The following is a 27,995-nucleotide window of genomic DNA, read 5'->3' on the forward strand; positions in this document are numbered from 1 at the left end:
CACTCCCATTTTTTCTTTTTATTAAAAAAATAGCTCTGAACATGCATTTCAAAATTCAAAGAGAGGGTTCTCCAAAACTGGAAATAACTGTACATCACTGGACAATCCAGCTTGGCACATTAAAAGCATTTTTTCTCCCTCATTTTCAAACAAAAAAACAGTTATAGAAACACATACCAGTCAGGACAAACAAAGGTCATATTAAACACATTAGGGTTTAATGTGGCCTGATAATCAGGAAAGGGCAATAAATAGAAATGCATGCTTCAACATTCACAAACGCTCGTCAGTAAGAGTGCCATCAGACTTCACTGTGGCCTGCTGAGAAAGACTTGCTTTCAAAGCGATGTGTCAAACTCTGAAGTTAAGTAGCTTACTATATATCAGTTTCTTTTTCTTTTTTAAGAGCTTTCCATTGAAAAGAGCGCCTTGGAAATTCCCCTAAAACATTCCCTCCCATGCAAAATCGGATTCGATTATGACTATGAAAAAAAAGGGAAGTGCATTTTCTCTGGTTGACTACATCACATAGTTTGTTTTGCTTCTATTAAAGGCAACAAAATTATACAAAATCCTACAAAACTTATTTCGTAATAAATCATATGGGCACTGTTGAATAGAATTCCATGTCTTTAAAAAGCGAATAAAAAAAGAAACCAAAATTGATGTTTAAAAATACAAACAAGTCAAGTCTCGATTAGAAACCACAAATCTAATGCCACAATCTTCTGCATCAAAAAATGCTGCTGAAATGATGATATATAAAGGGTTTTTTCTTTTTTTAAATTCATTAATCAAATATTGGTCACATGCACTCATGCAATCACTCCTGCTGCCTCGTCTTCAGCTACACGCAAGCGCACACACGCAGGCACACACAGCAGTGTTTTATGGCGTGTTCTCCTCAGTCTGCATGACTGCATAGTAGCTGGATGTCTTTGTGACAAACAGTAATTGGTCTCCCATGGCAAATGTCACAAATCGAAACATCCTACATAAAGGCAAACGACTCACAAGTTGGAAAGTGGCAGTGAGAGAGAATGGAAGACTCTTCACACAGTGTGTATGTGTGTGTAACTTAGATATTTCTGTTGAATGATCTGAAGAGTGTCACTGTTAAAAACTCAACCTCCATTTGAACCAAATTAGACCTGCTACTTGCTATATCAAGTCTGTTAGAACCACAGGATGTTCCCATAAATACATGTTCACTAAAGCAGTAGAAACAATACACAGTGACTTTCTGACAATTCAGTCTGAAAGACAATTCATTTCATGTTTCTAAAGTACAGGATTCCCACACTTTAGGAGCACATGGATTTCCATGATATTCTCCTTAACTTATTAATTCATAATTTAATTACTGGATAAAGTTTTTTTTATAATTTCATAATGGCTGAACTCAAAAAGAGTAATTTTTATCTAAAGAAATAAGATTTAAAAAAAATATATCTAAAGAAATAAGCAGAAAACTGAGCACTGAAATTAATTTACTTTTAATTTACTTTCCTTTTTTATTTAATTATTCATATTAATTTCCAATTTTTTCAGGTCTGGAAATAACACTTTAAAAAATCCATGTTATTTCTAGGACGGTTGGGACCCTGTACATATTTATATGGCTGATAAAACTAGACTGCAAATGCTTTATTCACCAGTAGGGGATAGTACAATAACAGAGTAGGAAGTGGATCCATCAACAGCATATCCCAAGTCTTGGTGTCTAGAAATACTGCTTCCTCAAACACCCATAGCTATGAAAATAAATTGCACTGGATGTGTTTGTAAATGTAGATTTACAGATTATTTCACGCAATGTTTGTTGGGTCTGGAAGACCACAGTTAATAGCACCATTGCATTGGTGTATCATTGCATTGTTATAGCTTGGCATTGTGATGCAAAAGTTATTGTTTAACACTGGAAAAAGGAAGACAGCTGGTTTGGAATCGGATTGTAGTGTCATCACTCTCCCGAACGAATCCGATAGGAAGACTTTCTCAACTTTGAAAACGGATGGGTATTTCTGGATTATGAGGGAATGTTCTTAGAGCTCAACATAATCTTGAGTGCACAAGATTATTTTAGGAAGATCAAGAAATAGTAAGAAAAAATCCATCTCATTCTTGGAGTTTGTTTAAGGCACTGAAAACACTTCAAAAAGATATACAGCATTTTTCTAATCGTTTATGTCGATGTCTTTGTAATCCGTGGGATACACAGGACATTTTGTGTCTAAAAAAACTTGCAGAATTGGATGATAGTGGGCAACACTCAGTGTAAGGTCAAGTGTGTGTGCAAATGTCAGATCCAGACAGATGGTTTGCCTTCTCCTGACTTGCTGCTGCTGCTGCTGCCGCTGCTGCTCCCAGCGCTCCCAGATTTTCCATGCTTGGACCGTTGCTTTCGCTCCTTCTGTGGTGCTTTGGTGATGTTGCTCTGAGGCTTCTCGTCTATGTCATTGGTGTTTATCTCGTCGTGGTTATTGCTAGCATGGTGCTGCAAGGTATAGGCTTGAATCGCTGCCTCTAACTGTATCACATCTTTGTTGATGGGAGGCGGTCTCGCCTCACCTGCAGATGGGAAGTTGTCCTCGTTGGAGCCGTACTGCTGCTGCTCCTCCTGTGCAATGTTGGCACGGTTCTGCTTGCACGCCATCTTGGCATTGTTCAGGTCTGTGTATGGCATCGTCTCAGGCTTCACCACAATGTTGTAACCTGGTGGCGCAGAAGGGGTGTTCCAGGAGAAGGGATAACCAACGTAGTCTGCTTCTCGTCCGCAGCCCACAACTCCGCCTCCTGGTTCCCCCTCACTGAGTGAAGGCCCACCGACTCCGACAGACACACCCCCTGCCGCAAGCAAGCCGAGCTGGTACTCATCATCAGTGGTTGATTCGTTTCGTTTGTGTAGTGCGTCACGGAGAGTTCCCACTCCGAGGTGAATCATTTCCCACAGGTTTAGCAGCAGGCAAAGGCAGCTGACACCGTACATGATTCGGAGGAAGATGGTCTTTTCGGTGGGGCGTGAGATGAAGCAGTCCACACGGTGTGGGCAGGGTTTATCAGAGCACACAAAGATTGGTTCCACGCGAAAGCCATACAACAGGTACTGTCCCGCCAGAAAGCCTGCCTCCAGTGCGGAGCGGGTCAGCAGCTGTAGCACATACACTCGCATCAGACCATCGTCTCGTATTCGCCGGCGCCCATCATGGCGCACTTTGGGTTTGGGTCGCGGTGGCACCAACCCACGACGCGTGTTGTCTATCTCAGGCACTTCGTAGATCATGGGGTCGTCCTCGCGTTCCTCCTCCCCATCCTCATGTCCTGGCCGGTGCTGCTGTGCACCAAAGTACATCTTTCTCGGTCTGCGCTGAGTGTATCCGTCCCCTGCTGATTCACTTGCGGCTGGAGCCCCGGCCCCCGTGCCGCCCCGCAGTTCCTCGTTGTGGGAGATCTTATTGGCCGCGTAGCCCATATAGAGCAAAGAGGGCATGGCGGACAGAATGATCTGAAAAACCCAGAATCGCACGTGTGAGAGCGGCGCGAAGGCATCGTAGCAGACGTTCTCACATCCTGGCTGGCCCGAGTTGCAGACAAACTTACTCTGCTCATCATAGTATATGGATTCGCCGCCCACCGCAGTGAGTACGATGCGGAAGACAACTAGCGCAGTGAGCCAGAGTTTCCCCACCGACGTGGAGTGGTGCTGGATCTCCTCCAGCAGACGTGTCAGGAAGCTCCAGCTCATGACGTCTGACGACAACGGGGCAGACAGCCTCCCACACTGCACAGCTCACAGACTCTGTGGACAAACACAGAGAGTTTATCAAATTAAAATGTCATACCTTAAAACAATTACATAAAGTATGTGAAGCATAATTATAATATTTTCAGTGTGGTTTTTGATGTGCATTGACACTTAATTAAAAAAAGTGTGACTTTTCATAAATATGTCTCAATATGGAAGACACAGGAATGAAAGTCCCATCTTTCAATGAAAACATCCAGTCAAATGAGCCAGATCTTTTAGCTATTAAGCTATGAAGGAAAATGTATGATACAACCATTATCAATTACTGATTTTTCATTAACCTTTCAGTGATGATTTGACATGTTATTGAAACATAGTTCTGGATATTAAACTCTGTCATTTTTGTAGTAGATATCTGTATATCCTTGATTAGAAATATGAATCAAAGAATACTTGAAAGAATAAAAAAAGGTAAAATGCTTCTTTGAACACTGTAGGGATGTGCCGATAATTATTTTTATTTCATGGATGAAAACCAATAATTGGGCAATATTACAATTACTACTTTTCTAAATAAAATATTAAAAACTAAAATCAACTGTTTTAAATGCTACATTTCAGGCCTCACAACATTAAAGTATACAGTACAAAATATAGGTTTTCAATTTGAGATTCGCTGAAGATCATGATTAAATTTAAGTGTATAAAATTAAAGTGTTTTTAAAAAATAACTTTGTGAACATTAGATGACAAGATAAACTAATGAAGGAAATAAAGAAAATTAAAGATCCAATAATTTTATATCCAAAATTAGAAAAAAACTGCTAGAAAAACTACTACTAGAAAAATTGCTCGATAAAAGGTCAACCTAGTGTTAATAGACTCAATGAATGGAACTCTCTCTTTCACACACACACATACGCAGACAAAGTTATCTTGAGCAGTGAGCCTGAACCACACAAATCTTCCCTGAGGGAGAACAGCTGTAGTGAGCGGGTGAGTGTGTGTGTGACCTCTCTGGTTTGTCCCTGCTTGTTCCTGGTTTGCTTTTTTTTTTTAATGAATGCTTTGTATTTCTTCTTCCAATAAAGCAAGCTGTGATTATTATGACCATATTAGGCCACATCTTAGCAAAGACAAGGAAGACATACTGTATAATATCATAATATTTCAGATAATATCTTATAATATGTGCACAAGTATATAGTACGCATGTTTGAGAGAACAGAATAGACTAATTTCTTTCTGTCTTCTCAAAGGTCACTGTTATCCAGCTCAACAGGACCAGAGGGTCCAGGGCTTTCCTGTTGCTCCTGCCTATTAGAGTTTCTCAGTAGTGGGCATGCGCTCATGTGTATTAGCCCTTCACCTTTAATCTGTGTCTCATTATGCTGGTAGAGGAACCAGGAGTGAGGAACATTAGACTTAGACCGTGACTCATATGTAGGCACACTAATGAAGTATACACACATACTGAAAATACAAAAGACATACAGAAAATGATTAGGATCCACTGGTCGCTCTGGAGCATCTTTCCTTGAATGACTGCTGTCGCTGTTATGCCCCAATCATCTCACCATCACTCATTTATCTCTCTTTCTCTATCATGCTCTCTCTCTCTCAAGGTTGAAAAAGCAATCACTCCCAAAGGGAATAAAGGACTTTGTTTTGTATATGTGACTGTTGAACACTCACTTACAGACAGGCTTTGGCCACAGGGAGTCAAATTACAACCATAAAATAATGTAAAAATGTTCCTGTGTGTGTATTTGACATGCACGAACAAAATAAATTGTGCCTCAGCATTAGTACTGTGTCATTTTTATGATATGTCAAAGGACTCTCTGGGGCAGGACAACCCTTTTGGTTTCATGCCAAGTAAAAAAAAACAACAATCTGTTATGCTTATGAATTCATAACATTACTTAATGAGAGCTAGTTATTTAAAAGAGTTATTTAATGTAAAAACAAAACAATTAACAACATCACAGAAGACTTTTTAACCCAAACCCATAAGATTTCATTTCAGACTTTTGGGGTCCAAACGTTTTTTTCTTTAATTTAACAAGGATGCATTAAATTGATCAAAATTGTAAGCAAATACATTTTCATTTTTACAAAACACTTCTATTCCAAACAAAATATTTTATGGTTTTAATAATATGCAGCACAACTTATTATTACAGCATAAATTATGTCACACGCTTATAGAAACGCCACAGGTAGGGCAAAACAAGGCTGTTCTCTGACTGCCAGCTCTTTTTTATGATGATTTCATATTAATGTAGTAAGACAGTGATATTTTAAGGCCAAATTCAGTACACAGCTTATTGATGATGCATACTTTGTATAGGCAAGTAGACGAACCCAAAATATAAACGCAATGCGCAAAGTTTAAAATTAATTATTTATTTAAAGGGGGGGGGGGGGGGGGTGAAATGCTTTTTTTTACACTGTTAAAGAGTTGGATTCCCATGCTAAACATGGAAAAAGTTTAAAAAATCAAGTTGTACGTTTGAAGAAGTATTTCTGTTCCAAAAATACTCCTTCCGGTTTGTCACAAGTTTCGGAAAGTTTTTTTCGAGTATGGCTCTGTGTGACGTTAGATGGAGCGGAATTACCTTATATGGGTCCTAGGGCACGTCTGCCGGAAGAGTGCACGCTCCCGTATAGCACAGCACTGAGAGCAGAGGCATTCAGTGATCAGAGCAAGAGCGTCGCGAAATGTCACAAAAGGAGTGTGTTTTTGGTTGCCAGGGCAAGATAACCCTGCACAGATTACCAAAAGAGAAACAGCATTAAGGGACCAGTGGATGGAGTTTATTTTTACAGAGCATCAACGGAGTTGTGCAAGTGTTTGTGTTTGTTCCCTGCATTTCAAAGATGCTTGTTTTAAAAACAAGGCCCAGTTTGACACCGAATTTGCATATCGTTTATTTCTTAAGGATAATTAAGTCCCAACAAAAAAGGGTCATGATCGTGTGTTGGAACCGCAGGCGGTGAGTAAAACTGCTTCAAATATCTCTGTGTTGTTAACTTAGCTATCCACGCCTCCAGCCGGTCGTGTTTTCCCGGGAAAAATCGGTAGAGACTATCTTTCTCTTATGAATATAATAAAACTTAAGACTTTTTGGAGTTATGAAGGATGCAGTACTACTCTATAGGTACTCATGATTAACAGGATATTGAGTGAAAACGAGCATTTCACCCCCCCCCCCCTTTAATATTCTCCCATAGAAAACCATTATAAAGGAAACCCCTAACAATTGCATTCATATTCCGAGCTCATCTGTTTGCCTGTATTAACATGCACCATTAATAAGGTTTGTAGGTTACTGAATTTGATCGTTTAATACCACTGTTTAAAATGCTCTTTAAGTGTTTTCACAACGTTTTAGAATGGACCGCTGTTTTTAGTGATTGAAATATTGCAGCAGGTGCTTTATATGGATTGCTAATGGCATTTTGTTCACATATTCTTTTGAGAGTTGATCTAAATATTTTTGGATTGGAACAGATAGAAAATTGACAGGCTTGTGCTGCAATTCTATGGATGTTTTGCCTGCCAGGTCTTCGAGCCAGTCACATGACTGAACACCATGGCTGCTGAAAATTCTTGCTCAAAAGGGATCCATGCAGTGATACATTTTTCCCCTTAAACAGAGAACAAGCTCATGCAACACAAAACAAAACATTTCATCCTGAATACATTCAGGTATTCCAGCAATAATTGTTGATCCCGTTCACTGATTAAATCCTGAGTCCCCTGTTACTCATGTGGGCCTCTAGCTTCCACACACAGTTCTCATGCCCTGCCCCCTGGCAGGAACAGACAGTGTACAGATTCAGCAAAATGCCCCTGTGACCATGTCAAAGCCAATCTACACCCTTCATCCATGCATCCACACTCCTCTCTCTCTCTGTCTGCCATTTCATTTGCTAAAATTACCGCAGTGTGTTCCAACCTTTTTTTAGCTTAACCCCCAAAACTGTATGTTTTTGATGTCTCTCTTATCTGACACACATTTGAGGTCTTGGAGTTGTTACTAATGAGTTTTGTTTGATTAGGAACCACTGACCTAACGTAAGATCCAAACCAGAAACTGCTGAGCGGTGTCTTGCTGAATAAATACATGCTGTGTGCTTTCCTCGAAATAAACACAATAAAAAAATTACAACGGTGAGAAAACAGCAGTTAAGAAAGCATCTGATTACAGTGATGTTAATATTTGAACCAGATCTTCAATAAGCACTCCAGTCACATCATGTTTATTTATATACCGCTTTATACAATAAATTGCCATAAATCAAGCCGCTTACAGTATTAAAAAAAATGATTACATTAAAGTGATAGTTTGGTTTGCAGAGATTAAAGCTTTATTTAGCTCAGGAATTATTTAATTATTGTAACCCAATAAGGTATTTTAAGAGAGATTATTATATATTTAATATATATTTATACATTTAAGAAATATAATATATTTCTTTGTATTGTAAAAAATAATTGTATAATCATTTTAATTATATAATCTTAATATACATTTTAAAAGCTGAAGTGAGTACCTTATTTTATATATTTGTTAGAATATGTATAACTCATAATCTATTTTTGCAGCCCTACTTTCATCGCATAATATAGTGAATATCATTTAGTATTTTCATTAATATTTTTATAGGATTAGTTCACAAACAAACAAATCCTTTTACAGCCCCAATGTTACCCAATCTTAAAAGGTTTTTAATATTTGTTTTATAGGTTTGATACTGGTTTGATGAAGCCCAAACATTAAACCAGAAAAGTATTCCTTCTGCCTCATAATATAGTGGATATCACAGCAAAAACTATGCTAAACATTAAACCAAAATAAAAAATAAAAATAATAAAACCTGTTAATTTTACCTCATAATATAATGGATATCATTTAGCATTTCATTAGTATTATTACATATAGTTCACTCATAAATAAATAAATAAATAAGCAAACAAACAAAAAATAATCCTTTGACAGCCCTTATATTATTAAAACCCTAATTTTAACAATACTGTTCTATAGGTTTGGAAAAGCAAAATGAATCCCCTGCCTGGGATTCACTGGTTCACAGCGAACAGTGTCACATAATACAACAAATCCCATGTCTACTGAGACACCCAGTCCCATCCAGTTCACAGAAAGACTTGATGTCAATTCAGGTCAAACAGCACTGAGGTATTTGCCTGTTAAGTCACACAAGCACATGCCATGAAAGTTGTACTCACACATACTCAACATTGTCTTTCCCTGCCTGCTTTTCCTCTTCTCATTTCTGTTTCCTCCTCCTTTCTTCTCTTTTAAAGAGCAGCCCTGGAGATCAGAGACCACTGACCTTACAGCAACACCAGAGACATACACACACATACTGTATGCGCACACAAAGCGTGTGTCTCCATGAAGAATGCGCAAGGGGGAGACTCTCAGAAAAGCGCACAATAGCCCTTTACCCCAAAAACTGGGTCAGAGGGGGTTGTGGTTTGAGGAGGGGAGTGTTATGGTTTTGATGTGGGAGGCTGTGTGGGTTAATATCCCTGACGGCAGGGGAACAGACAATGATGAGGGGAGAACAAGAGAGGAAAGGCAAAATCAGGGTTGATGTTCAGCCTGTAACAAGAAACCAGATTTCCACAACCTCCCTCCTCCACACACACACACACAAAGACATGCACACTTGTCACAGATAAGTGAGTAAACAATATCTCTCCTATAACCTTATCGCCTACTTCCTCTCTAAAGCCCCTCTCTCTCTCGCACTTTCACAGCACACTGCTGGAAGGAAGGGAACTTCTTAATGCTTGCTCTTGTATTCATCTGCCCATCTTTGGTCATGGCTTAAATTAGAGCTTCCAGCGATCTCCAGCGCTCACATTCTTATCCAGACCGTTTTCTCCCTCGTTCTTATCTCCCCCCACTCTTTCTTTATGTGTTTCTCTCACAGTAAAGAGTGAGATGAGATTACAGTCACAGGATTTTACAGCTACTTCCACAGACAGAGGGAAAAATCTCATTAAAATTCGACACACATTCCCCAAGTGCGATAAGGAAACAATCATTTAATGTGACTACATTAGTTTGGAGAGAGAGAGAGAGAGAGAGGCGTTCTTGCGCTGGAACGTGCAATGAAAACATTTTCCCAGTAATAATGATTTGTTATGAAAATCAGTTGTTTGCTGTAGATTATGGCTTTGGAATCGATGTGAAAAATTTCTCTGTTAAGTCTATATGAAATGTGATGAATTAATTCATGACAAAATCTGATAATGGCCTGAGGTATCTTCATTTCATCCTGCACAATAACGATCTTAGGTTTTTCTCTATCATATAATCCCTTGGTCTGAGTGCTTGTAACTCTGGGTGAATGATCTCTTTAATTCTGAAGCTCCTAAAATAAACAGATGCAAAAAAAACTTGAAAACGAAAATTCAGTTGGTAAATTCAAAGTTTAAGTTCAATTAAAACAATTCTTGCACAGTGTAGAATTGCACAGACAGACAGCAGGTCTCTACGCTTTTCTTTTTAGGAGCACTTACAGTGTGCTCCTAACTTAAAAAATGTAGGAGCAAAGTCAAAAATTTAGGAGCACCCTCTAATCAATAATTAAAAATTGGATAAAAACAATAGCCTTCTCATTACAAGGTGATATTTGAGTCATTAAAGTGACTTACAATTACATTTTTCTAAATAAACGTCATCTTTTCTGTAAAAAAAATAATAATAATTATATATATATTAGTGGTTGGAATATAATTTTTTAAATCTAGATTAATCTCAATGTAATCTTGGAATTAATATAGATTAATCTAGATTAAAATGGCTCATCCGAATTCTGCCGAAGGCATTCAGAATATGTGTGTTCCCCAAATAAAATAATGACTAAAAGTATTTCTCAAGCCAGGTGGTGCATTAGACCAGGGGCTCATCTCCTGCTTCCAAAATGCATCACAAACTGCTGTAAACGAATTGCACAAGGAGCAAACAAATTTACGTCTGTTTCACACATAATCCGTCTGCAGTGCATATGCGTTTCATATTTTTTTTACGCACTCATGTTAACGGATTCCAGCATTCACACGTTTGCGGTCCGTCAGTGCGTTCCAGGAGCGTTGCGTCTGCAGCAGTGCAGAGATCGTTTACGTACTGAGTAGCGGACTGCAAACGCGTCCTGTGTGAAAGCACATCGAGCCGTGCTGCTTCTACACTACATAGAAAATGCACACGGACTGCATATGCACTGCAGATGGATTATGGTTGAAACATGCGTGCGTCTTGTTGAGGTTTCCATTGGGAAGCTTCTTTAAAAAAAAAATCCCTGAAGCAAACCCGGCGGCATTTTAGCTGCATCCATATTAGCACGTCACGTTTGGTGTGGTAATTTCACAGTTGGCATACACACAGGTTTAAAGACTCCCCCTATGGATTTGGCTGGGTATACATCCGCGCTAAAATATCAAGGTGAAAGACATCATAGCTCGCGTACTCTAGACCCAGCTCCCAACCCAACTTTGAGAATAGATTAACGGCGATATTTTTTTTATCGCCCAATAAGAGTCTCACGTTAACATCGATAATGGCCCACCACTAATATATATATATATATATATATATATATATATATATATATATATATATATATATGTGTGTGTGTGTGTGTGTGTGTGTGTGTGTGTGTGTGTGTGTGTGTGTGTGTGTGTGTGTGTGTATATAAGCTTTTCAAAAATTCTAATTTAAACGACAGAATAAGAAAAAGTAGAATAAGAAGAATAAGTAACCAATTAAATTAAATCAGTATAAACAAAATTAATTTGTACAGAGGTGGCACAGAAGAACAAAGTGGCTTGTAAGTGTATTTTCAGACATTTAATGTGGCACAGAGGTGGCATGAGTGCAATTAAATCCATAAATTCAAGTTCAGATGAATGTTTTAAATAAAAAAATTTGAATATAGAAATATTAAATTATTCAAATAAATGAAAAGATGTTAAAAGATGAAAAAAAAAATGAAACTAAAACTGCCAGGTGGAGGCAAGACACTGATTTTATCACTGAATAATTCATTTATTTGATTCTTTCGAACGGCTGATTCATTCAGGACTTATGCAAGTGACTAAATGAGTAATCATGAATCATTGACTCACTATAATCATTAAAATCACATTAATTCATAAACAAAATACAGCTGTGTTTGAATGAAGATGCGCAGCCTTTGTTTCAAACTATTTTCTACAACGAAACAGAGCAAAATATATCTATCTATCTATCTATCTATCTATCTATCTATCTATCTATCTATATATATATATATATATAAAATGTATGTTTGCACTTGATGGAGATTTACCGGTACTATTAATCACAGAACCAACTTTACTGATGAGATGCCCTTGTTTGTTGATTAAATAGTACAAAGCAGAATAGTACAAAGTAAAACTAAGATGCAGAGCATACTCAAAGAGTGTGTGGAATGGTGTGCTGTGATTGGTTGTTACTGTCTAGAGTGTGTGGAATGGTGCGCTGTGATTGGTTGAGCGGATATATCGCATTCTGCAAAAAAGGCACTGGCGCTTGTCACAGTTTGGAAAAAAAAGGGAGAAGACATGACCTAATAATTCTGCGAATATTGCATTTTGCATAAAATTTAAAATGTACTTTTCATACTGACCAGAAATTTATTTAAAATTGTTTTAATGCCATTTATCATGTTTTGGAACCAAACTAAATCTCTCCAATCTCCAATCTCTCCCAACTAATGCTGTGAACTATACAGGGAACCCTCTCATTTGGTACATTATTATGATATTACAGGTTAAAATTAACAACAGAGCCCAAACTATTATTCAACTGCTATTTATTTTCACACTCAAATAAAAACAATTCTATTGCTCATAATGTCGTTTTTATAAAAACTTGTCTTCATGGCAGATTTATTCAAACGTATATATATATATATATATAATTAACAGTAAATAAGCTGCCCTCAGTAAAGTAAATAAGGTTTTATAGCGAACTGTGAGAACTATACAACTTTCCTGAGGTAAATGCATCTTTAAGTGACATTGTTCACAAGCTGTTTTATTGACATTATGCTGTGGTTGAAACATTGACTTGAGTGATTTCATGAGACATGAAAGATTTCAGTTAGTTATACCATATATCTCTCCATGTTCATGCATGTTTATTAACTTTATCAAATCTGTCACACAACATCTAAGAGTGTTAAAACTGCATTTATGGTTCAAATGTTGTGATAAAATGCATATAATTTGAGAGCTTAAACTTGAACTATCAGAAGTGACAAAGCTCTTTACAGTGCTGGATAGGGGTTGCCTAATGTGTTATCACGTTAACTTCCTATACACAAGAGACAAGAGTTGCAGTCCATTTTTCCACCATTGGTTGACAGGATATGTCCTGATTATCGGCTGTTATTAAACAATCAGCCAATAGCTGCTGTGTTCAAAATCACCCCATACCCTCATTCACTACTCCCGACATTTGTCCACTAATATACAGTAGAAGTGAATGAAAATTATTGAATTCAGACACTGAGTGCACCAGACCGGCTGCTATTTTTGCATAGTTTGTGCTTGCTGTTTAATATTCCTTTAAAACTTTGCAAACTGGCAGCAAAAGCAGTAATAAAAGATTTATTACAAACTCTTTCAATGAAACTAGCATGTAAAAATCTTAATCAAACTATTTAATAATAAATTAAAATGAAATGTATACCTTTATAATATTACTCTGTACCTTCATGATCATGCAGGCACCGTGTTTAGGTGATATGCAGGAATTAATTCGGCACGACCTTCACCATGCATTATGGGTACTCTCAAGCTGCTCAGTGCACATCGGTTGTACACTCGTTATTATGGTGCATTATGAGATAAATGAGTGCACTCGATAATGTTCTCTATGGTTTTGGACAGCACTACAAATGTCTGTCCCCTTGAATAGTACCCTATTTAAGATTATAGGGGATTATTTCAGACACAGCCAAGGAGAATGTCAGTTCATAACTTACATATTAACGAACTAATATTTCTTCACACTGCATGTAAGGTACTCCGAGGTACTACATTTGAGTCCAGTTGCCTAGAGATTATGTATTTGATATGCATCAGTTTGAGTCAGCTGTAAATTTAACTGTACATCCTAATAAACACTTGAACACAATGTAAAAGCCTTAATTAAAGGTGAACCTTTAGCACATATGTTATTTTGACAGATGACGACAGCAATGGCTGAATCAGGTTTAGATTACTCTTGAATATACAATGCATGCTTATCGGGGGAAACACTTTGCAAGATCATGTATGTATAGGGAGGTGTACTGGACTGGAAACATAATGTGTTGGAGCACAGCTTGAGGCATTTGTAAGTGTCATGAGTATGCAGTTACTCAAACATAAACCCTGCTAAATACATAACTAAGAGAAAGAGGGAAAGGTTGTCATACTTCTACCTCCCCAGGCATCCCAGCACCCGCCTGTGTACCTAACACTTTTAATTAGTGGTGGGAGGGCAGATATTTAATTAGTGTTAAGAAGGCAGACAGTGCTGTGAAGAACAAATTGGGAGGTTTAAAATGTTCAAAAGATTATAATGTTCCCTGTTATGATATGAGATAAATGAGTCATCTATTTTGCAATTATATCATGAATTGAAATGAATCTGAGGGAAAGCCTTATATTCTTCCTACAGAAGCTAAACAAATGTATTCATTGTAAATCTTAACATTATGTTATCTTCAATATAAAACTCACCTGAGTTTACAATACAAATATTTACCAGCATTTGTTGTGGTTGCTTGCTTGAACGGTGTGCTTATTAAAGGGATGTCAAAAACAGCTGGAGGTTACTGCTAGAGCTCATTACCATGCAATACCTATTATGTCTCTGATCCCTGATAAAACCCACAACACACAGCAGTTAATCATATAAAGCATCTTACAGCTAAATTAAAGGGCAGTATGTTAAATATTTACTGCCTAATTATAGACCATCAGCGTATTCAATCATCAAATATTAATTTAATTATTAATTTAAAACATTAATGTACATGCAGAAAAAACATTACAGACTTTCTCTTTTATGTATGCAAGAGGCATTTTTTTTCTGTGCTTACAACCAGTTTGTTTATCAAACTAATTAAATGCTTCTTTACATACCACCGAAAACATATAATAATGCTATGTTAGTCTTTATAATAAGGTAAATAAGGTAAAATAAAACACTTTGTAATTGCTTGCCTTTTTATATATATATGATCTGTTTGCATCTCATACTAGTTTGTTATTATCATAAGGTTTTAAATGTAATGATAAACGATTAACCTTCAAGGGATCGTTCACTCAACAAAAAAAATCTTGTCAGGTCATGCAACTTTTTTCTTCAGTAGAACAGTAAAAATGATTTTCGGATGACCTGAGTGCAATTAAATGAACAGCAAATTTTCATTTTTGGTTGAACTATCCCTTTAAGTGTCCCACCCAAGACAACTTCTGCCCAAAACGACTGTATTGTGCATTCAATTCAAAATTGTCCCAAAGATGTATTCAAAAACACTGAGATATTCAGGCCCAAAACCTCAAAATTAGCTTTGCAAATCACATCAACCCTTCCATTCATCGATTTTGCCCTAGTATATTGAGGTCTTTATACCCAGGAGTAAACACACACACACACACACTCTTTCTCCCTTTTCTTACTTTCTTTCTAACACACAGATGCGTGCAAACAATAATTTCTGTCATACACCAGAGTCAGTTTCAAACTTTTAGAAATTCATCCAAAAAATGATGGTTAGAAAGTCAAAGATGTCACCTCAACATTTATTGATGACTTTAAAAGAAGTTCTTTACATTTAAACACTATGAAATGATGTGAGATATTAGGTACATGTTGACTGTAGCAGGCACCTCCACACTGAAGCTAGAAGATTAATCAAAAAACCTTCAGGGCAAACATAGCTGTTGATTACATCATGAAAATACCATATAAATTGCAATGCTTGAGTCAGCTAAATGCATTTTTCCTCAAGGAAGACCGTTTTTCATACTGACACCCTGACAGCTTTGATTACAGAGGCTTTTAGGCAAAAAATACACATAGGAGATGGAATTATAAAGGTGATAAAGTGAGAAAGAGTGAGAGAATGAAAGGAGAGATATACTGAGCACAAGTGTGAATGGGAGGGGTAGAGTGCTGGAAAGGTGAGATAAAGAGGACTGCCGGGAGGGTACAATGCACAAAATTAAGAGAAAAAATATGAAGAAAAGAACGAGTGTCGAAGAGGATACACTTTCTTTGATGCTTGAAGCTGTGTGGTCCACATTTAGAGTCCAACTTATAGGAAATATTCCTATAAATTTGGTGACTCATCTTTAGAAGCTTGTTCCTGCAGCAGAATAAAAAAATTGTGTCATTTTATCTCATAATTCTGACTTTTTTCATATATCTGTTTATATCCAGGGTTTTTGACCAGCCTACAAATATTGTAATGTAAAAATATGTTATAGTTATGCTTTATTATTACCAAATACTGGAACTAATTGATCATTGGACTTATTGATCTAAATGAGTGAAATTATAAGCCTTTTTCACTCAAAAACTGAGGTCATATTTGACCAGGAACACCAAATTAAGTGAGGGCTGCAAATAAGAGATGAGAGGTGTTGCAGTGGAAGCTCTCATTAAGGATAATTCAATAACTTTTTGTGTGTGAACATCTGCTCGGTTTTCCCTAATGTTGGGGTAAAGTGATTAGCGATCCCCTACAGGAGTTTTGCAAAGTCATACACACACATACACACAAGCGTTTACACATGTCTGGCGTGTTTTGCGTCCCGCTGCTGTATGTCTAATATGCAGAATCCCCTAAGAGACACTGTTAATTAAACAGACAGACTGGCATGTCCTGCTGAAGCTTTGGGGGAAGCTGGAAGTGTTCACTTCAATAAACCAAGAACGGTTAATATTTATTTCACAAAAGTAACAAAAATGAACATTTATATTCTCTTACATTAACCAATACTAATCTTTACAAAAATATTATTTGAGTCCGAGTTGCTTATAATGTTCATTTGGCAAAAATGTGCACCATTCTATCAGATTTATATGATAAATCGTTTTTAAACGTATGCCAACAGGAGAATGTATCATCTTTCTAAATATGCTAACTGTTCATCATGTCTTTGCATTATTTGATGTTCACATGTTCTTGTTCAAAAAATTACAGTGGCTTTGCATTTCTATCATAAAGAAGTAGACAAATATGAAAGATTAGGTGGACATTTTAATGAAATGTTGTTTAGTCAATATTAAACAAGGATTAGGTAATCGTTTGCCATTGGCATCCTCTGCAGGCATTTGATATAATACATAATGTACATAAGTTATGATTGTATTGTCTTATTACATTGTGTATTTTTACAATTTTGTTAAATAAAACCATATGATTACTTGCAATTGTTTATACACTTATTTATTTGGCAATTTGTAACAATTTATTTTTTTTTTGTCTGTGTGTTGGTGTCTCTGTGTACTGGAAGCTTATGTCACTAAAACAAATTCCTTGTATGCGTAAGCATACTTGGCAATAAAGCTCTTTCTGATTCTGATTCTGATTCTTCTGATATTTTATTTGAGCCAATTATCATTGCCTCATTACTATTATATATGTACTTTATATGTCATTTTATATCATTTTAAATAATTAAATTTTTATTACCACAAAAAAGGATCTGATGACTCCATTAATCATCAGAATACCCTAATCAGCCGATTACTTGATTACTCATCAGTGACAGCCATAATTTTTTATTGTTTTTTTTTCTTTCATAATCCCTGATGTTATCCCCCTGAAATGTAAATATGACATAGTTCCTATATTCTTCCAAAATTTTCCTATTTCTATTTTGTCAGTTTTAATTCAGTGTACCCTAATGTTTAGTTTAAAAAGAAATAATTTTATTCAGCAAGTATGATTTACAGTAAAAAGTGACAGTAAAGATGTTTAAAAGACAACAATTACAAATAAATGCTTCAAAAGCAGCGGGGCACTTGTGGTTCAAAATAACTAGCTTCACACAACATTACACTTGGAAGTGTGGTTACATGTGTGTGTTTGGAAAACCCAGTTAAGGCAGTGTGCTCTTTACAGCTGAGCTATTTCAGGCAGAAGACTTTAATGACATAATTCACATTATTTAACAGAAAACACACACACACCCTGCATCAGGCAGTTTTTTGAAGCTCTGTCGTGCAGCTTCTGAGTCCATTTGTAAGACAGCAGTGAGTTGACAGAGGCAATCCAGAGGCAAGAGGAGAATGCCAGCACATTTTTATAAATGAATGCAATAATAATGTTGCCCAGCATTTCTATGAATGGTAATGTACACTGATGAAAAAAACAAGTGGCCTGCGGAGATGTCATTTTTAAGCACAGCGCGGACAGAGCATGGGCAAAGATATCAGTGTATATATAAAACAGAGTTCAAACCAAACCTCGCTCTAGCTCTTTCATGTATCTATATAAACACACACAAACACTGGAGCATATTCATCAAACCATGCAGAAACTGTAAATGACTTGAGGGAAGAGAGACAGACTGCTCTGAAAACACAGCTATTTACATACACAACATAAACTGCTCACATTCCTGCACAGTACACAGAAAAGGCAAGTATTTTACATATACAATCCTCAAACACATCATACACATATAAATGCTTTATCTTAAAATAGAAAACTGTTGAGAAATGATCACAGACTGTTTATGTATGTATGTGTCAATGTAAAGGGGTGAATGGGATTAATCTCATAGCAGCCCTTCCCCCAATCCCTTCTTTCTCTCAGCTCTGTCTCTCTTCCCTTATTCTTCTGTGCCTGTGTGTTACTGTTAACTTCATCCATCCAATTCCTCCCACCTTTACCATCTTTTCTATCAAACTGGATTTTCGGGGGTTATGTAAAGAATGTTTGCTGGACTGGTAGCTTCTTAACTGGACTGTGTATCTATCAAATTATAAACACTACAATTTGCCCACAACTGCGATTATGAGCCCTTCTCCCACTTTTTCCATGTTCCAGTTTCCTATTGTTTCATGGCAAGCATCTATTGATGATACAGTGAATGACTAGTGTAAGAGCATCTCAAGAAGGTGTACATTCAGCAAAAAATATGAATTGATGAATGAAATAAAACATAAAAAAAGAGATTGCAGCAAAACAAAAGTTCAGACAAAAGCCACTCAAAATGATACCTCCATGAATTACACTGTGAAACCCAACATAATGAACTGGTCATTAGCAGGTTTATATACACTATTGTTCAAAAGTTTGGGGTCTGAAATATATTTGAATGGTTTTGAAAGAATTCACTTTAACACTTTATTTTAGGGTCTCTTAGTTGATTATTAGTATGTATATTCAGGGTGCGATTTGTGAAAAAAAACTGAGGGGTTTTTAATTCATAAAAAATAAATCATGAGAACATGAACTGGATGACGTCATTCGCTAATTAGCATATTTATACGTAGTGCATCGTATTGTATTGTCTCCCTATGCTCACATACTTCAATTTAATTTAGCCATTTGATTTATTCTCAATAAAACTGTTTTTATTACTATATTTTAATGTTTCTGTTGTCAGACAACGCAAGTAATATTATAATGACCGAAACTTGGTCCATTAAGACTACATAACCAGCTCTCAAACATGAATCTGCACTAATGAAATCAAATACACATACGATAAAGTCCGTGGTTGTGCTGTGACTGATGTCAGCTATACTTGCTTGTAAAATAGAGCTAGAAGCAACAGAATATCATTTTTTAAATCTTTTTTATCATTTTATCTCACTTTAGATATCCATCATCTGCTGCTCCACCCTGACCTCCATTCTGCCTTTCTGAAACTACAGTCTTATCAGCCAGGAGGAACAACAGTTATTTGTGGGTATGATCTAATATTAACTCTGATACATGCATGTACAAAACATACATAGACACAAATTGTATTGGAGAAAATGGCTCATGATGCAAAGGGTTGTGCAACATCAAGAACAACACACACACAAACACTTACAGAGATTATGGTATTGATTGCTGTCATTACCGGAGCTTTTGTCTTTATTAGACTGCTGTTAGACTGATGAGAATCAAAGTGATAATCATTACCGGTTACACAAACACACTTAAATACACACACTGGTACACAAGTGGGTGGCTCGAATTTGGAAAGCCCACAATGTCTGAAAGTATTAATTTGGTAAATATGACAATTAATAAACATAATCATCTTGTAATAATACACATGCAAGCATTTGACATTATGTTTAGGATCCATCATCTCCAAATTACAGATTTAGTTTAAATTGCTTACAAAACTGCCCAAGTATCTGTGTTCAGAGATCGCAGGATTAAACCCCAACAGCTGAAGGCTCTCTCTCTAAATGATGAGATGAGATCATTATTTTTTTTACTGATTGCAACATCATGCCTTTGTATTATGCACACAGAATGATGTAAATAGACATTGCTGAAATGATCTGTAAAAATGAATTGAGCTTTTAAATTAAGAGTGTAGATGAGGAAATGTATGAACTGCACTGTACAATGGCTACTGACCTGAGAAGCCCATACATTTTTCAACAACAGGGCTGATGAGACAGAACAGTGAAAATAAAATGTTTCTGCAGTCAATCAACATGCTATAAAATCATTATAAGTGTGTTATATTTCTATATATTTTGGCAATAAAAACATGCATGAACAGCAGTGTGGTAACGCTTATTTTTAATGATATTTCTTAAAATACAACAAATATGTTAATGTGTATATTTAAGTGCACATGCTTATTTACTACTGTTCAAAATTTTGGCATCAATAAAAAAAATCAGCATGGATGCATTAAATTGACAGTAAAGACATGTATACACACACACACAGCACAACTGTTTTGAACACTGATAATAATAATACATGTTTCCTGAATAGCAAATCAGCACACTATAATGATTTCTGAAGGATCATGTGACCCTGAAGACTGGAGTAATGATGCTGACAATTCAGCTTTACCATCACAGGAATAATTTACTTTTAAAAATATATTGCAATAAAAACAGTTATTTTAAATTGTCATTATATTTCACAATCTTTCATCAATCAGCCTTGGTGAGCATAAGTAACTTTTAAAAAACATTACTGACCTAAAACCTTTGAACAAATTCAATATGTAAATCATTAGACGGATTTCAAACCAATAACTTAAGGATCTTTTAAGATTCACTAAAAGAAGTGGCTAAAAAGAGTCATTTGTTTAAGAATGAGACCGTGTCTGAACACAGTATTTTTGATTGTAGCCAATAAATACGTGTTTTTATCCTCCTTGTATTATTTTCCTTGAGCTATAACTTCACATTCAACTTGACTGCAAACATACAATACAAAGTAGGTTATATATTTTTTCCTTTGTCATGGAGCAGCACTGGCACTGAATTGCGATGCGGGAAAAAATGCTGTGTACTCACACATAGTACACATAATTAATCAACACACGGGGAGTGAATTAACTTTGAAAATCTTTTCATTTCTTCATTCCAGTCTTTTTTGCTTTCTATACCTGCTTTTAACAGTGTCACTTGATCAGATCACAAGTGGTCAGCCGAAACAGATTTAATTTACACTTAAAATTACATGAATCTCAAATGTACCTCTAATGTACCTAGCTAGCTGAGTATAAAACCTATGTTTTTGAGCAATGATTACATTATGTGCTATGCAGGAGGTGGCACTAAAGCTATAAATAGGGTTGTGTTCACAAGTCATGATGGAGTAAAGATTTAGTGAGGGTCCACAAACACGGCTTTGCTTTGGAGGCAAATTCAGCAAGACTGCACTATGTTTGACAATTTATTCTGCCCCCCAGAAAAACAAAACAAAACAATTCTCCGTTGGACCTTGTGCATAAATGTGGCCAAAAACGTTCATATTCCAAACATATTGTCGGATATATTTGTTCTTGCATGTCAACACTAATATATACACATCTTGGCCCTAAAACATCTTTCACACAGATGTAAACAGTAGAGCTACACATAGCTGTTGCGTTGACTTCAGTCTGTAGTCACTGCTCTTAAACACACCGCACCATTATTGGTGACATCATCTTCTAGTAGGCACTGCAGGAAAGCCCCTCAACACAAAGCCATGAACACTAACTGAGAGCTGCTGAAGTAGAAGAGGAATATTTACAGATACTTTCCAACTTTGTACTTACTGCATAAAATAGCACCTACAGGTCAGGTCTGAGTACACTTTTATGAGGTAAATGATATGGAGCACATAAAATCCCAAATCTGTAGACTCCACAGATTTAACTCTTAATAACATGAATTATGCATTAACTGCAAGTGTGCCATTTTACACCTTGACTGTTTAAGCTAATCCAGAGCCGAGGCAGATTAGTGCAGCATCTGCTTGTTGTGCGACATACTAACACTTTTGCTTGTGCTCTGCTGTACCTTCCTCTCAACCTCCATATTTGTGTCTTAAAGATGATTCTTGCACTAAAGCTTCTTATGCTTAAGTATCTGTCACTTTTGTTTGATATTCAGATTGCATAAATCCATTTTTTATGCTTTGTTAAATGAATAAAAACATTGTTATTTTGACCTGTTGGGTCTTCCTCTTCCAAGAACACTGCAAAAATAATTTTCTATCTCAGTATTTTGTATTTTTTTTTCCGTATGAATATATATATATATATATATATATATATATATATATATAAAACCATATAAAAAAATTGTTAAAGGTTGTAAATAAACAAAGCGTACTGGAATATGTTTTAAAGAAAATACAGTTTCAGTCTATTAAAAAAAATTTTTTTTTAAAGTAAATAAAAAATATTTTACATATTTACTTGAAAAGCAAATTTACCTAATGTTTTCTGAAAACAATAAATAAATAAAAAATATGTTTTCAAGAAATAATGTGTGCCAGTGAGGTGAGACTTCATATGGCATAACTTGTTTTAATTGGAACTGGGAATTTTTTTGTCCTAGCTTGTGTTTCACATCTCAAATTAATGTATTGTCATTCAAAATACATTTAAGATATGATACTTCATTTAGATATTTGTACTGAAAACAAGACAAAAATACTGAGTAAGAAAATAATTTTTGCAGTGAATAAAGGAGAAACAGCTTAGAATGAGTAAAGGAGAAATATTTTAGTCTCCATGGAAACGATGACTTGCCAAAGAGGGGCTTTCTCCAAAACCTGAGCTTTAAGCCTTTGATCAAGGTATGTGTGAGAATCTGTGTCTGTGAGCGCAGCAGATATGTGTTCCTCCACTGACGAATCCCATCTCTGCAGATGACTCCACAGTAAATGAAAACCATGTCTGAATAAAAACTAGATTAGACTCAAACAATAGAATTCCATTTCCACGGACACAATCATTCCCGAAGGCAAACGATGCATTTCCATTACATTTTAGAGCGCATTAAAACATAGGAAAATTCAGTTGTTGGTCTGAAGAAAAATATATACAGGAATTGCCCTCTATGTTGCAATAAATCCACTGGAAAAATATTTTTTTTTCTTTTTCACTCATTCCTCTTTACCTTACCTTATATCTTACAGTATAAACACTCCGTCGGACAATATAAATAAACAATGTTTGTGAGTAGGAGAAACTCACCTAATTTTTTATTTTAAAAGGCTGAGTTAAAAGTTGTTTTACTGAGTGGCACTTGTCTTGTTTTCTCTACTTCTGTTCATCTTTCCTTTCCCCTTATTATTCATGTCTTGCCTTAGGAAGAAACCAAGAAGAAAAAGAAGTGACAACACGAGGGGAAACATTATATATACATTGAGCTATTTAAAACCAAAGAGAGATTTAATTTAAGAGTGAATCGAAATGAAAGAGAAGGCCAGGGAGGAAGAGCTAAAGTTGCTGGGTTAGCGTTAGCACGCTAGCATATGTGTCGCCGGCGGGCTTTTTCCTCGTCTGGAGCACATGGTGGCCCTGCGCTCTGATTGGCTAAATCCTTGTGGCCATGGAAACCCAGCCATGGGTGAATGATACCCCCTCTAAACATGACTTGAGGAAAAGACAGGAAACAAGGACATATATCTCTCTCTCTCACACACACAAACACATTCAGTCTAATACTTTCTGATCTGTGTTGAGGGACTCATGTTTCATGTTGATGATGTGACCAGGGGGTCTGTCACTGCTTATAGCAGGATCAGAGTTAGAGGTGAACGGAAAGGAGAAACAGATCACATGGAATCACTTGTTTTTCTGACTTGTACTTTGTTGTTGATTTACTCTTGCTGTAAATGAAAAGCAAAACTACCTCTTTTGTCAAAAGAAGTGTTTAGCTAGAAGAGACAGCCCAAGTGAAGTACACACTAAACAATACAATACTTCAATATCTGATTCAAATCAATGACTGTCTGAGACTTTTTGACTGATTCAACAAAAGGACCAAAACAAGGGAGTCATTTACTCATGAATCTCACTACATTGGTCATGTTGGCCTTTTTTTGGGTTTCAGCCAGCAAAGACAACCCAACAAAAAGACATTTATTTTCTATTTTACGTATTTGTCTGAGCATAAGAATAAGGATCTTTCTACTGGCCCAGTAAGACCAGTAATTCAGATTTATCAATTTTTCCACTGGCCTCAACATAAAGAAAGAAACATATTTATCAGTTTAAATGTCAAATTTAAGATTAGCATTTATCATTTTAAACTTACAAGTTCATTCGTTTTATATTGACATTTATTATTTACTATTTATTATTTAAAAAACTATTAAATATTTATTATTAGAAATAAACCCATCACCATATATATATATACATTTTTTATTTTATTTTTTGCCATAGTACTAAACATTGCACAACACTGCAGACACTACAGATGGAGTCTGCAACCTAATATATTTCCTTAGTATTTCTTACCCTGTTGTCCTCTGTCAACAGAGCCCATCTGGTCTTTGACACAGGTTGTGTGTCATCAGAGACTTGTGCATGAGAAAGAGAAAGTTTTGACAAAGATGATTTAAGGCAGGTCATGGGAGGGAAAGCTGTAAATCAGGATGGCTTGTTTGTGTGTGTTTTATGTGGCCTCTGTTGTCTCCGTGTGCACTGTCTTTGCAGTCATCCCTTGCTGTCACAAAACATTAATATTGACTGCAGATTTACTCACTCAGCCACAGAAGCTGAGAATGCACACTCACATGTGTGTGTGTTTGTTTGGACGGCAAAGGTTCACTTCGGCACTGGGATGTGTGGAAGAAAAGAATCACATGAGACTCCTTCCCACTGGGAATGTCACTGAGGATCTATAACTACACACACACACAAATAAAAACATGTTGCTTCTATGGTGTGTGTATGTGTGTGTATCACACAGAATGATAAAGTTGTTATGATATGAATCATTGTGATGATTAGGACAGCACTCCTTTGTGGAAAACACACGAGTACACACACAAAAACTCACATAATTAGACTCTCTTTATAGTGCGAGTATGGGTGAAGTTTTGCTTAGACTGTGGTTGCCAAATGTAAAAAATCTACTGTTCACTGTTTGCCACCATTCATTTGAATCTCCATATGGATAACCGATTGACAAACTTACTGAGAGGCTTCAGAACTTCCTCTGATGCTGCCTCGATGGGTGGTAAAAACTGGCCTTGACCAGCCGTAACGAAGCAGTCTGGTTTGTCTCTTTATGCGTGTATGTGTGTGTATGAACACATTAGAAAGCTGTACACAGGCCAGGTTCCTTAGATCAGGCTCCTGAACTTTAGAGTGCATGAGAGTGTGTGTAATTACATGCCAGAAAGAATGTACTCCTCATCGCTCTTTCACCCCGGTGAAGAGCAATTTCCAACCCTTTCTTTAGTATATTTCCAAATGTCTACTGTGTGTATGCATGTAATTTGTCACATAGAAACATTGTTGTATCACACACAGGTCTGCCTGATAGACTTGAGATGAAACAGTTGAACAGAAAATATAGAACGGAAAATAGTGTGTGTGTGTGTGTGTGTGTGAGAAAGTGGGTGTCTTGACATGCCATTGTGTCTGTATGCATATCCTATATAATATTTATTTACATTTAATTATTTTTATAATTTTATATTTATATAATTACTCATTCATACTAGTAAGGCAAATTCTTTAAATTATAATCTTAAATAATATTTAATGTTAATCATAACCCCCCCCCACCTCCAAAAAATTAATAAACAGGTGCGTCTTCTTCTTTTTTCCTTTTTTTACCTTTTTTAAAGGACATTTTTTCACACAATAATAAATATTATTTTTTTATTATTTGAATATGTTTTTGATGTTTATATCATCAGTTTTAAACATGCATTTTTTCATGCGTTTTCATTAAGTCGGATTTAAGGTTTAAACAAAATCTAGATAGATAAAGACTTTTTAAGGCGTTTTATTAGGAAAACTTTTAAGGCATTTTAAGACTTTTTAAGGATATACAACAAAAGATATTTGAAAATAAAATATAAATTTTTAAAGCATGCTAAAAAATAATAATAACAAATATATATTTATATCTCTAACAAAAATTTTATATATCTAATATTATTATATATATATATATATATATATATATATATATATATATATATATATATAAATTTGCATACACAAAAAAAAAACCATAAAAAATCTTGACAATCATGAAATTATTCAAGTTTGTAAGCCCATCAGAGCTATCTATCTATCACTGGGCAAATCAACTTGTGAAGCGTTTCATGATTCTTTTATCTTTAAGATTACTGCATTTTCAAATAAGATGATCTACAGCTTACATTGTAAGCTCTCCACTCTCCAGCTTATAGACAACAAGTAAAAATACCTGGACTGTTCTGGGAACATTTGAATGGGTTGTAATTTTCTTTACTGTCTATCTGCCTGATATGAATTTTTTTAATTGACTGATAGCTGCATTACATCCTATTAACCATTATTTAAAAATATTACAGTACAGCAAATATTAATCCAATGCTAGAAAATGGTAGTAAAAACACCCAAGAGGTATTTTGTGCCTTTACGCACCACCTCACCTAAGCTAATGAAATACTTTATGCTCTAATATCAGCTAATTGCTTTAATCAAATGTTTTGGTGCATAACTGTGACAAATACCTGCAAGGGTTGTTGCTGTGGAGCAGTGAGCCGAACAGCAGTACAGTACAGCGTACATTCAACTGGAAAACATGGTGTCCGCTTAGCAGACATTAAACAGACAGACCCAGACCAAACACTGGATAAAACCAGCTGAACACGAACACTATGAAAGCAATGGAAAATAAAAAAATACATTGAATTGCCATTCTATGATAGCAAGAGCAATCCTTTCTAAAACAAATATACTTTTATGGACATTAATTGATGCCAGGGTAAAATCTGACAATAGTGAGGGAGGAATTTTCCTGGAGATCTCTTCTTTGTTAAAGGTGACTTTAACAAGTATCTTCTGTTTTCAATCAAAACTTTTTTCAGCTGTTTTTAGGATTATGCATTATAGAAATAAGAAATAGAAAGAAAGAAAGAAAGTATTAGGAATAAAATATAATTGTCTTATTAACTTGGCTACACAGTAGATCAGTTGAACTACTTAAAGTTTAGTGATCAGTAGCTACATGAATGCTACACAAAGTAAAGAGCAAGAAACACCTCCAGTATCTAGAGAAGTCTTCGCTTTGGTTCACAACGGAACAAGTATCAATTATATTATTGAGTGATACTCATCATAATCTCGCCAAAATATGGTAACGCGCTCCAGTTCTGCCATTCACGCGCACGCGCCCAAAATATCTTGTTAGTAAAACACAAATATGACTCTTACCGCTCTGCGAGTCTGTGATGATTATTTTAAGGAGAAGGATATGCCCGGTCAAATGACGGAAGGTCCTAGATTTTAATCGCTGCCCAAGTCCTCCGTTGTCGTACTCGCCTCCGTCTCCGTCTTGTGACCGTTGAAGACTTCACGAGACCTCAAAGCGTGAACATATTGCTCGGTAACAAACGCTGTTTTACCACGTACTGCGAGTGCTGTTAATGTTTGCGGGCAGTCTGACTAAACACAGCTTGATAAATTCAGTCATTACGAAGAAATCATTGCCGATACGCACTGCCCGCTGAATTCGTTTTCGGCGCG

The 27,995-nt window shown here is 36.0% G+C and overlaps 1 protein-coding gene across 2 annotated transcripts; it reads right to left on the minus strand.

The window, feature by feature from the left end:
• Positions 1–3: 3 nt before the first annotated feature.
• Positions 4–27,827, minus strand: LOC127947871 (gap junction gamma-1 protein-like). 2 transcript variants are annotated; one of them, XM_052544696.1, is made up of 2 exons: positions 27,684–27,827; positions 4–3,799 (listed from the first exon to the last, which is right to left on the minus strand). In XM_052544696.1, the coding sequence occupies exon 2, from the start codon at positions 3,743–3,745 to the stop codon at positions 2,303–2,305; it is 1,443 nt and encodes a 480-aa protein (XP_052400656.1). In that variant the 5' UTR covers positions 3,746–3,799; positions 27,684–27,827; the 3' UTR covers positions 4–2,302. The 2 variants fall into 2 exon arrangements, with proteins under 2 accessions (XP_052400656.1, XP_052400657.1); XM_052544697.1 differs by lacking the exon at positions 27,684–27,827 and adding an exon at positions 9,006–9,444.
• Between the last annotated feature and the right edge of the window lie 168 nt (positions 27,828–27,995).

Source organism: Carassius gibelio, chromosome A3 (assembly GCF_023724105.1).
Source record: "Carassius gibelio isolate Cgi1373 ecotype wild population from Czech Republic chromosome A3, carGib1.2-hapl.c, whole genome shotgun sequence".
Taxonomy (NCBI): domain Eukaryota; kingdom Metazoa; phylum Chordata; class Actinopteri; order Cypriniformes; family Cyprinidae; genus Carassius; species Carassius gibelio.

Bases quoted from the DNA above. Each gene is read 5' to 3' on its own strand.
- LOC127947871 (XM_052544696.1), bottom strand. From the start codon at position 3,745: ATGAGCTGGAGCTTCCTGACACGTCTGCTGGAGGAGATCCAGCACCAC.